General features: G+C 49.3%; 1 protein-coding gene across 4 annotated transcripts; it reads right to left on the minus strand.

Annotated features, from left to right (window-relative positions):
* Positions 1-1737: 1737 nt before the first annotated feature.
* TIGD5 (tigger transposable element derived 5) lies at positions 1738-12060 on the minus strand. 4 transcript variants are annotated; one of them, XM_082235652.1, is made up of 3 exons: positions 11958-12037; positions 6546-6838; positions 1738-5242 (listed from the first exon to the last, which is right to left on the minus strand). In XM_082235652.1, the coding sequence occupies exon 3, from the start codon at positions 4676-4678 to the stop codon at positions 2765-2767; it is 1914 nt and encodes a 637-aa protein (XP_082091778.1). In that variant the 5' UTR covers positions 4679-5242; positions 6546-6838; positions 11958-12037; the 3' UTR covers positions 1738-2764. The 4 variants fall into 4 exon arrangements, with proteins under 4 accessions (XP_082091778.1, XP_082091776.1, XP_082091779.1 ...); XM_082235650.1 differs by lacking the exon at positions 11958-12037 and adding an exon at positions 8763-9002 and having other exon boundaries at positions 6546-7928; XM_082235653.1 differs by lacking the exon at positions 6546-6838 and having other exon boundaries at positions 11962-12060.
* Between the last annotated feature and the right edge of the window lie 26 nt (positions 12061-12086).

A 12086-nucleotide genomic window follows, 5' to 3' on the forward strand; every position in this document is an offset into this window, starting at 1 on the left:
GCAGACAGACCAAAGGCTGGCTGGTTAAATAAGAACGTAAGGAGAGGCTGCTGGATCAGTCCAGCGGCCCGTTCTCTCAGTGGCCAACCAAATTCCTCCTCTATTGGGAAGCCCGTAAGCAGGATCCGAGCACAAAGAGCGCTCTCCATTCCTGTGGCTTCCAGCAAACTGGGATTCAGAATCATCTCTGCCTCCCAATTGTGGAGGCAGGGCAGAGCCCTTGCGGCTCACAGCCATCGGTAGTGCACTGAAGCTTAGGAGCATAGGAGCATTACGGTATTTTTCGCTCCATAAGACACACTTTTTTCCTCCTAAAAAGTATGGGGAAATGTCTGTGCGCCTTATGGAATGAATGTGTGGTTGATTGCTGGCTCCCCTTCCGCCCCCTTGCCCAGGCCTCCATTGTTGAATGTTCTGCAGACGGAGGCTGTTTGTTTCCCCAGCGACATGTGACTTGTTGATTAGATTATCTGTCTGGAAACTGTAGAAATGGCTCCCTTTCCTTTCCTATCCTAAAGAAGCTGCAGAACTGTGAGTTGAACCCCATAAAAACAGGATTTCCCCCCTTTGCAAGTAAGCTCAACAACTTTGAGCTGATCCTTTTAAAAAGGGGCTTTTCTCCTTTGCAAAAGAAGATGCACAACTGTGAACTGGTCCTCTAAAAACTAGGTGCGTCTTATGGTCAGATGCATCTTATGGAGCGAAAAATACGGTATATTGAATCAATATTTACGCTGACAAAGCAGCACCGTTTCAGAGTTCTTTCCCACCTCTTCCTGGGGTTGGCTGGGAATGGGGCCTGAGACTTTCTAAATGTGCTCTGCCCCTGCGCTAGAGCTGTCCTACGCGGGTCTAACGCTGCACAGGGGAGCAAAATTGTGCACTGCTCACACAGTGCAAGGGAGACGGGACTTTTCCTTTCATAGGTTCTTATCAGGCCCAGGCAAGTGTGCTTCATTCAAAGTTTGTGCGTGCGCCACTGGGTGCGAAAGGACAGGCATAAATCCATTGCATTAAAACAACTGGATCCCACCGCTGATCTCTATCACAGAACTGGGAAAACAATACAGTAATACCCCGTGTTTCATTTGCTTCAGGTTGAGCGTTTTCAGGTTGCAACCCAGAAGTACCAGAAAGGGTCACTTCTGGGTTTCGTCACTCACGCATGCGCAGACTCTCAAAATGACGTCACACGCATGCGCAGAAGCAGCGAATCATGACTCGCAGACGTGGGTTGCGTTCTGCTCAGGTGGCGAACTGGGCTCCGGAACGGATCCTGTTCGCAACCAGAGGTACCACTGTAAATTGAATAAAAGGCTTCTATTTCCCAATAATTGCTGTACAGTGGTACCTTGGGTTAAGAACTTAACCTGAAACTGTACTAAACCTGAAGCACCGCTTTAGCTAATGGGGCCTCCCTCTGCTGCCGCGCCGCCGCCACGCGATTTCTGTTTTCATCCTGAAGCAAAGTTCTTAACCCGAGGTACTATTTCTGGGTTAGCAGAGTCTGTAACCTGAAGCGTATGTAAGCCGAGGTACCGCTGTACTCTGAAATGGAAAAGTAGTCTGCTTCTTGAGGAACACATTGAGGATGTTCAGGAATCATTTTGGGTTTTTTTCAACTCTGTAATAGGACAGCATTAACCCCCCCAAAAGCTCCAAACACACACACACACACAATGTGAAAATTCAAGTCTCTGAAGTCCAATTCAAGTCTGTTCACAAATGAGAGTCCAGTAGCTGTACCATTTCGCTTTATTAAATTAATTCTTTGGCCGGCAGGCAGGGTGGGTCTCTTATTTCCAAAGCATCCAAGTAACTCCAAATCCATAGAGGGTTAGCGCCACCTCATCTCTGTATGTCACCCAAAGCTTCCTGAGCATCTCACCAGTCCTGATCCAGTGTGCTTCTTGGAAAGGCATGGTTTTTTAAAAAAGAGGACATTCCGCAAGAAACTCAGGAGGAAATATGGAGGGGAATAGCAAGCAGCCCTTTCAACAAGTGTGATAAGCTTACAAAAAAGGTGGTTGGGTGAGGGGAGTTACCAAATAGTTCTGACGCTGTGGATGACATAAAATCAGGGAGCACTATACTCCTGCCTAGGCGCTCTTCCCATTGCACAGCTCTGCTGCTTTCATACATAACTCAGCTTTTTAGGTAACATTTGAATTCTAGAGCCCTCTCCTGTACTTCTGCGCATACCCTTTTCTATTCAAGTATGCCTACATGGCCAACTCACACCTCAATCTTTTGTTTGACACTTGAAAACCACTGCAAACTCCCCACCCCTTTTTCAGGGAGCATCCCTCCCCCCAAACCTCTTTGAACTTGCAACGAGATTGTCTCCACCTTGGGACAACTTTTTCAACCTGTTTGCTGGACAGACAAGTCTTTAATTTTACCCTGTGTAGAGTGTGTTCGAAAGGAAACCTCCGCCATGCATAAATTCTAAGTAAGAAGGAAGTCCACGTGGTTCCACCACACGGAACAGGCAAGAATTGCACCCTGAGCAAGCGGTTTAGGGAGCAGAGGTACGCCTCCTGCCTCTCTGCTGTTGATAGCCACTTTTCCCAACCCCCAGAACTTAGGGAGTTGAGCCCCTTTAACAGCCTCACCCCAATGCTCATAGGGAGGGGGGAGGAACTATCCTGTTCTGCCCTGATTGTGCCGTATCTGCACCTCCCAGTGGGCACACGGCACCATCCCCTATTGCTGCACAAAGTAAACACTTCCACCAGATGTGTAGGTGAGTGCAATAATCTGGTTAGCTGTTTTGCTCTGAGCCGCCTTGCCACGAGTCGGGTTCAGCTGCCTTCTGCAGCCTTTGCGCCATGCTGATGAAGGACCGGAGTTGGACCACCTTCAGCGTCCCAACTTCCTGGGGATCCTGGCTCTCCAGCCAGCGCAAGGCCTTCTGCAGGCCTTGTATTGCTTCCCGGGCAGTGGGCGGCGGAGTATCTCCCATTCCATCACTCCCGCCACCTCCACCATCTCTTGTCCCAACTGTTTCTTCCTCCTCCTCGCCTTCCCCTTCCTCTGTGTCCGGAATGACATCATCTAAGTGGAGCCAATCGGCCACTTCTTCCGGAACCAGCCGTTTGCAGGTAAGGGCAGCCAGGTGTACGAGGTCAGCGAAGTCCAGGTTGTCCACACCTGCAGAGGCCTCTCCCGACTCCGACTCCTCTTCGCCTCCAGAGTGGGGCTCAAAGGCGGCACGCAAGCCAAGCAGCCAACATTTCTCAATGGATCCAGCCGGGATGAGATCCCAAGACAGGCCAGCTAGGCAGAGCATATCCTCCAGGAGAAAAGAGCGGCCAAAGTCCAGCTCTCCGCCAGGTTTTTCGGACTCCCCCACGGCTGCTCCTCTCGCTAGGCAAGCCACGGCCAAGCGCAACAACTCCCGCTTGTACAGCAGCTTGAAGGCCGACACAACGCCTTGTTCCAGCGGTGGCAAAATCCGGCCTCTGCCTCCCAAAGACCCTCCTGCCGCCTTGGAAAGGAAGAGCGCTCGGATAGACCCGTCCGGAGTTTGAAGATGGGGTGACTCCTCGGAGTGCACAGAGGCGCAGCTGAGCAGGAGGACGGCTTTCTGCTGGAGGCAGCTGCGGCGCAAAAAGCGCTTCACGCTAGGCACGAAATCGTCGAAGAACCAAATCCGCAGCAGGGAGCCGTCCAGCCGGGCCCGGGGGCTGTAGCGGTAGCAAGCCGGGAGTGTCTCCCTCTTGCGGCACCGGAGGCAAGGAGGGTCCCGCAGGCCTCCCACGACCAGTGGTTTCAGCTTATGGGAGCCGGTTAGATTTGCGGCGAGCAAGACCGTGACCCCGTCTCCCGCCCACGATGGGAGAGGCTGCGGCAGTCGGGCCTGGCCAGGCAACAGCTTCCAATAAAGCCCGGTGATGTTAGCGTTGTAGATTTGGTCGTCGCTGTAGCCGCCTTCATCTGGTGGCGCAGCAGCCGCGGGAGGCCGGGTATGGCCGGAGAAGGCCGAACAGGGGGAAGCAGTGTCTGCTTCGGCTCGGAGGGCAGGTGTGTCGCCTGCTGCCCCTAGGCCACCCCCCTCGCGTTGGCTGGAAATGCCGTGCCGCTTCTGCCACCGCCAGAACCACCCGTGGCTGGCCTTGAAGGTGCACTCGGGCCCGTAGATCTGCCGGGCAAAGGCTTCGGCCTGGGCCTGGATGGCGGGTCCGGAGAGCGGCACGCCGTGCTGGCGCAAGGCGAGGAACCACGTGTAGACGGCGCGGTCGATATCCTCCTCGTTGGCCAGGCGCATCTTCTTGCGGTGGGTGCCCACCTCGCCCCCCAGCTGGTCCAGGAACCAGCGCAGCTTGCTTTCGTCCTTCAGCCAGCCGCGGAGGGTGCCGCCGGGGACCCCGAAATCCCGGCACACCCAGGCCTGCCGCTCGCCCCTCTTCACGCGCTCGATGGCCTGCAGCTTGTCCTTGATGGAGTAGGCCCGGCGGAAAGCCATCTTGGACGCCGGCAGCGGGGAAGATGGGGCAGCACGGGGGGCCCGCCTCGCAAGGTCGTCGTCAGGCTTGCCGCAGGGCCGGCGCGAGGAGCCTGCAGGCTCGCCTGAGGCTGGTGGCTGTTTCATGGGGGAGGCCTGGTTCCCCCCAAGGCTGCCTGGGGCCCCGATCCCTTCCACTGCAGGGAGGAGGGCACCTTGCCCCCCTGCCATGGCGGGCTCCTTTCAAAGCCCGCCTGAGGATGTGCGCCAAACAAGCGAGAGGAAGGCTTATTGTGGGGGGGGGAGCGCGGGAAAAGCGGGGCGCGTTATATCCGGGGAGAGCTGAAAAGCGAGGGAGGGGCGGGAGGGGCGGAGCGGCCGCCTTTGTCTTCTCTGCCTCTCTCGCCTTCCGATAGGGCAGGCCGGCCGAGAAGGCGCATGCGCCGCGGGACAGCTCCCTTTCCGTCCCCCCCCACCCTCTTCTCTCCATGGAATCTTCCTCTCCTCTGCTGCTCTCCCCCATGTTTGGCGGTCTGTTGGACTCTCTCACGCTCTCTTTTGGATCATTCCAACCCGTCGAATCCGGGGGGGGGGATAGTCCAGTGAAAGAAACTGGGATTTCTGCCTTCTAAAATCCGCAAGTCTGTTTCACCGCATATGTTGCCTTAAAAAAAGTAACAAAAATAATCTTTCTAAAAAAGAAGCTAAAAGTTTAGCCTCACGCTGCCGTCATCCTGTTTTGCCTTTTCACCCCCCCCACTTTCACCGGACCGGGCTATTCCATTGACGACATCTCTGGTAGGGGGAGAAGAAAAGAAAAGAAAACGGATTAACTTCACCTGCACATTGTTGACCGTTAGTAAGATTATTAACCCCCCCTTAAAAAAAACCATTCCATACTCCATTTGCTCCGCGGCTCCCCAACCTCCTCCTTTTTCTCTCCTTGCACCCATGCCCTCCCCCCCTATTTCCAAGCGGGGATGGCGCGTTCCGAGCAGGCGCGTTCCCAGAACCCCCCGCGCGGCGCGTGCCTTCTCTCTTTCCTCAGGCGGAGACCGCGCGGAGCGGAGCAGCTGCTGGTTCTTCCTCTCGGGTCCCCCCCCTAAAAAAAAAAAATACCGTTTCCCTCCTCTCACCTAACGGTTATTGCGTGAGTAGAGACCATTTCTTCTTACGGGGGGGGGAGGTGAGAAGGGGTTGCTAGGCGACGCTTTACCGGCAAAAAAGAGGGGGGGGCCCCCTGATACTTCAAAAATGGGCTTGACCAGAAACCTTCCCCCCCACGTCCCATCATGCACCGCGGGGGCCTGACATTGGAACGCCAAAACCGGGGGGGGGGGGAGAGAAGGGCGCCCCTTACAGGTGGAATGGGAACCCAGGGGGCCATCTAGTCTGACCCCCTTTGCTTCAGGGTTTTTGTGTTATTTTCCTGGTTTTATTGTGATTCTTTTTTCTTATTCCCCCCCCCCAATGTATGGAAGCAGGAGGCAGGTTAGGAAAGAGGCCCTTTTATAGGTAGAATTGCAGAATCGGAAGGGGATTAGCATCTGGTCCACTTCCCTTGCCTTCCTCTTCCTTTCTTTCCTGGCTAGAAAATTATTGTTGTTATTTCTTTCTTTCTTTATATCCCACCCTTTTTCTCCCCCCCCCCCAAGACCCGGTATCAAGGCAGCTTATACAAATTAAGACAGCATGGATAGCATTCAAAAAGCTAAAGTAAAAAAAAGCGAAAGGTTGTTGCATAAAAGTCATTGAACTCAAATGGAATTGAAATAGTGGCGTATTTATTAATCTGGCTGTATTTGTAGAACAATATTTAAACACCTCTAAGTGGGGTACACAAAAATGCTGCCATGTTGTTTCCCTCTGTCTGTTTTAGATTGTAAGCCCTTTTAGGGCAGGGACCTGTCTAACTTGTTAGCAAGGCACCATATGCATAGATGTTGCTATAAAAAAAATAGTAATATATGGCAAGGTGAAAAATGCAACTTAAAGAAGAGGGGTGCTGCTCTAGCACTGGGTTATTTATTTATGCTTTTTTTTAACTCCACTTTTTCTCTCTGAGGAACTTCCACTCTTCCACTCACCCCACTCTTACCTTTCCCACTGATGTGGTCATGATTTGGTTTGTAATTGGCCCAGAGAATAAATCTGAGAGGTTCCTGATCCAAATCTTGACCATGATTCAACACTGTAGGCTGCCTTAGGCAAATGATTGTCTCTTGGCCTTAAGTTGGGATGATAACTGGTCTCTTCTATAGCATTGCTGTAGCACATTGGTTCTAGTGTCTAGGGAGACTTGGGTTCAAATTCTCACACAGCTGTGGATCTCATTGGCCGATCTTGTTGCGTGAGTCACCATCTCTCATCCTTGCCTACCTCATGGGACTGCTGTCTGGATGAAATAAGAGGAAGGAGAGCCATGAACGCTGCTTTGAGCTTCTTGGAGGAAGGGCAGGATATTAATGTAATGTTTGTGAAGCCATTTCAGTTCTTCAAAGTGCTAGGGAAACGCCAAGTTGCTGGGGTGTGCAATTGGCCATTTTGGCTGCTAGCATTTAAAGCTGGTTTTCACCATTCTAAATCAGGCTGCTATGCCAGGCTGACTGACCACCTGACTGCCTCTCTTATGCTGACCTATCTTATGGGTTCGGAAGAACTGCTTTGCTGAATCATACCCAAAGGCTGCTTATTCTGGCATTTTTGCCTCAGACAGTGGCCTTATGGATGCTTTTGAAATGCTTCCAAGCGAGGCATGCAGGTGATCACTTCCTTTTGTGTCATCATTTGGTAGTTGGAGGTGAAATGCTTTCAGGCATAGTCTTCTGTTTTTGCCATTCCTTCTGTTAGCCCATGGTAGTCCTGTCTTTCATGAACTTGAATAATTCCTGAGGTTGTTTCCAAGCAGCTGCGAGCCAATGCAACCTTCCTCCAGGAAATATGTAAAGCTGTAATTCAAGAAGCTTGTTGATGCATATACAAAAAACTGCATTTTCTTACTAGGTGGTCTCTTTCCACATATGTGATCCTTTCTACTCGCAAGTGAACTGTTTGTGATGGAGTCCGAAGAAGAATAAAGAAGAAACTTTATTTCACACAGTGCTCTCTGCAGATCTCTGCCACCCAATGATTGAATTCTTTCACCAACCTTCTCTAGCCCAGCTTCTTCATACAGCTAAAGAAATGTGTCTGCATTTACTTCTTAATAATAAATGTGAGGGATTGTTTCTGGTTTTTGGTTTGTTACTGCCCCGTCTTTGAAACATGACTGGCTACAACATCTGCTGTAGCTATAAAGCACTGCAGCATTCCTGAGTATCTCTGCCTGTGACAGTTCTATCTTTGCATTTCCTGCATTCTAACCACTGTTCCATTTTTAATTCAATGTTGCTAACTACTGTATGCTATCTTAACTGCTTGTGGGTCATACATATGTTTTTTTCTGCCCTGCTTTAAATGCTTGCTGTTGGATTTCCCTTTTCTTTTTACAGTGGCGCCCCGCAAGACGAACGCCTCGCAAGACGGAAAACCTGCTAGACGAAAGGGTTTTCCGTTTTGGAGGCGCTTCGCAAAACGAATTTCCCTATGGGCTTCCTTCGCAAGACGAAAGCGCACAGGGAAATCTCCGGGGCAGCGGGGAAGCGCAGCGCGTCTTCCCCACTGTCCTCGGACCTCCTCCGAAGGCTGGCGGTGGGGCGGAGAGACCTCCTCCCGCCGCCAGCCTTCGGAAGGATGCTCCAAAGGCTGGCGGCAGGAGGAGGGCTCTCCGCCCCACCGCCAGGCTTCGGAAGGCTGCTCCGAAGCCTGGCGCCGGGAGGAGGTCTCTCCGCCCCACCGCCAGCCTTTGGAAGGCTGCTCCGAAGCCTGGTGGTGGGGCGGAGAGACCTCCTCCCGCCGCCAGGCTTCGGAAGGCTCCTCCGAAGGCTGGCGGTGGGGCGGAGAGACCTTCTCCCCGCGCCAGCCTTTGGATGGCTGTCCTGAAGACTTGCGGTGGGAGGAGGGATTTCCTTCCCACCGCCAACATTCAGAATGCTGTTCTGAATGTTGGCGGTGGGGAGGAAAAACCCTCCTCCCATGCAAGCCCCGGGAACAGAGGAGAAGCGCTGCGCCCCTTCCCCTCTGTTCCCATACCTGTCCTGAAGGCTTGCGGTGGGGAGAAAAGCCCTTCTCCGCACCGCCAGCCTGGCAAGCGTTTTCCATAGGAATGCATTAATTGATTTTGAATGCATTCCTATGGGAAACCGTGCTTCGCAAGACGAAAAACTCGCAAGAAGAAAAAACTTGCGGAACGAATTAATTTCGTCTTGCGAGGCACCACTGTATAGCAGTATTTCCTCTGTCCTTGTTCTTCTCTCTCCTCCTCCCCTCACTTTTGAGTTTTTATTTTAAGTGACCCTTAAAACAGAATGGTGGACTTGATGGGCCTTTGGCCTAATCCAGCAGGGCTTTTTTTTAAGGTTCCTACCCCTACTGTCGTGTTGACGGTTCTGGTTCAGAAAAAGGACAGGCATCTCTAACCTGACACTGTGACGGAATACAGTGGTGCCCCGCAAGACGAATGCCTCGCAAGACGAAAAACTTGCTAGACGAAAGGGTTTTTCGGTTTTGTGTTGCTTCGCTAGACGAATTTCCCTATGGGCTTGCTTCGCAAGACAAAAACGTCTTGCGCTTTTTTAAAAAAGCCGCTTGAAGAGGCACAGTTGCGACGGACCGTGCTTTGCAAGACGAAAAACATCGCAAGACGAAAAGACTCGCAGAACGAATTATTTTCATCTTGCGAGGCACCACTGTACCTTTAACTAGGATTGGGAAAAACCCAAGTGCCTTGAGACCTGGTTACATATTTTCTCAAATGTCCCCCCCCCCCCCAATCAAAACTAAGGTAGTCATTATTTTTTAAGCTAATGTGAAAATCTTTACTTGAGGATTTTGTAGTTCCACTGCCGTCAGAAGATCAGAGCAGGGAGGTTGGTCCGGACCAGGGCATTCTCTGCGGTAGCCCCTAAGTTGTGGAAATCCTTCCCTACAGAGGTGTGTGTGTAGCACCTTTATTATACATCTAACAGTCTTTGACACCTGAGAACTGTGCTTTCAGGATGCACACTATTCCTGCAATAGAAATTGTTTTAACTGTTTTAATACTGATTTTTCAGCATCTGTAACTTCCTCTGGGACCTTGCTGGTGAAGGGACTATTATTAAATAATAATAGTCATAATACATTTTCCTTTTCATTATATGGGCTTCTGAGGGATTCTCTATTATGGTAGTCTCCTGCCGTAGAGGGTGAAGCTTTCGTGTTATATACAGGGGAGAGAGCTACCCTTTGGGAGTGGAGCAGGTTTTTCAAGAGTCAAACCCTTTTTTGTTGCGCTGTGTTTCAGATGTTTCCACTTCTGCACAATGCCATAAACCGCTTCTACTTGTCTTGTAGGATTGTGCTGTGGTGGTGGGTTTGAATCCCTTGGTGGCTTTACACTTTGGCTAGTATGTTTCTGGAAACAAAACCATCTTAACCTTCCTGTTTTCTGTCTGTCTTTCTTAATGCTATCCTAGGAACTAAAAAAGTAAGTACTTGCTCACAATATTCTTGCTCCTTTGCTTGCTGGACTTACTCGAATGAAAAGTGAGGCCCAGTAAGGTAGATCTACTAGGCTTTTAAAGTATTTAATAGCAATTGTGGCATTAAGTATTTATATTGTACTTGTGTCTTTCATTTTGATGCTGAGGCTTTTGTGGAGGAGTGGATAGCATCTTATTTCAACAAAAACAGCAGGAATGCAAAATTACTACTGTCTTCCATCATCTACAGCCTCCTAATGGAAAATACGTCCTCTGCTGTTGATACTCTGAGGTGTATTACCTTTTAGACAATTGTATGTTGGTTTTAGATTCTACCCAGCTCTTTTACAAAAGCTTGGTAGCAACTACTGAAAAAATAAGTGATTAAAAGAATACCACATTAAAACCTATTTAAAATAAATCTACATTAGCTTTACTATGGCTGTTGAAAGCCAGCCCAACCAAGAAAGCTTTTTCAGGCTGCCGGAAGGTATTCATGCTTGACATATCTCTATTGTGATTTCCACAACTGTGTAGTGACTGCTGATTAACCTCGCAATATATATAAGTACCGCTCATTCTAGGCGTCATGTACGGTACAGTTCTGGAGACATTCCTATCACAACCGGTAGGATCAGAGCAGAGGGTAAGGCCCACGCTATTAAACTTTTATAACCATAATCTTAGCATCTCTCAAACAAAAAAGTAATAGTAATTAATTATATTAAACTTAAAATATGCATTTAAATAACCCCACCTACTGTAAAATATTGCCTCCTTTTTGAAACAGCAGTTTCACTCACTGGTTTAAAGCAATTGGCTCTAATTCTGCTAATCCCAGAATAAGATGGAACGTTTAGGGGGAACACCATGTAAGCACCTTTTCTTTTTAAGGATTTGGGTTTTCAAACAAATTGTCTATGCAGTTCATGTAGAACAATCTTGCCCATGTCTCAAAAGTGTGTATCCCTTTTGAGATAATCCAAGTCATAACTGAAATAATTTCATAAATATATTTACTGCTGCTGAATCCTTTTAGCTAACAGCTCCTCTCATAAAAAATTCCAAAGTGATAGCCCCAGTATTTAGCATTTTGTAAGTCACCTGATTTTGACCTTAGGATGGAAGGTTCACTGCTTCTGTTATGTGCTCTTTGACACTTCAAGCAACTGGAGAATAAAAAAATTAAACTCCTCTTCCCGCCCGCCCCCCACTCACTGTTCCTTCTCAAAATATGGCTCTTTTCTCCAAATTTAATTCAAGTAATTTGTGGCTGTGGAAGAATCCTATCTATCCCTTGTGTCTTTTGTCAGCCTTTTGTTAAAATCCTTGTTTTTTTTCCCTTCTCCAGCTCTTTCCCCTGACCCTAAACTGTAGCTTACTCTTTTACGCTGTTGGATGCTTCTTCTGTTTCTAGGAGAAGCTTCAATATTCCAAATTCTCCCCAAATCCCTTATCCCTTGCACTTAGTTAATGGCTATATCAAAAGGTCGTGGAAGAGTTACCACGGGTGCAAGCACTGTTCCCACTTTGCTCCTCCCGTAATATAAACTGGAACAGCAAACCACAATTTCTGGCTTAGCATGGTGTCCGGATCAGGGATCATTGTTTATTTCACTCCCCCCCCCCAATAAAAAAACCTGCTATGTGAATCCTAAAATGTGCGCTTTTCTTGTCCATGGCTTGTTTGAGCGACACAAACCACAATCCCTGGTTTGGACATAATGCTAAGCAAGGGATCATGGTCTCCCCTGCTTGTACTAAGGGAGCAACAAAATGGAAACTATCTCCACCTTGACAATAAACCATTAACTATGGTTTACGCTGATGTCCGAATGCAGCCAGGGTTTCATGCAGCTTATGCCATGTATGGGACAACTGGCTAATTCCCTTTTTAACGTTAAAAATCCGTTGAAACTAGGATTCTGAGGTTACTGTAAATATGGGACCTACTTTGTGCGATGTGCTGGAAATGTGCAGTGTACCTGTTTCAACATTCATTAAATGCAGTGGGAGGCCATGTGCAAGGAGAGGCAAGAGGTTTACTCCCATCAGTCACTACTTTTCATCCCCTGAGA

This window comes from Podarcis vaucheri (genome assembly GCF_965113315.1).
Source record: "Podarcis vaucheri genome assembly, chromosome: 8".
NCBI lineage: Eukaryota > Metazoa > Chordata > Lepidosauria > Squamata > Lacertidae > Podarcis > Podarcis vaucheri.

What these genes read in the sequence shown, in the direction of transcription:
- TIGD5 (XM_082235653.1), bottom strand. Translation starts at nt 4,678, where the DNA reads ATGGCAGGGGGGCAAGGTGCCCTCCTCCCTGCAGTGGAAGGGATCGGG.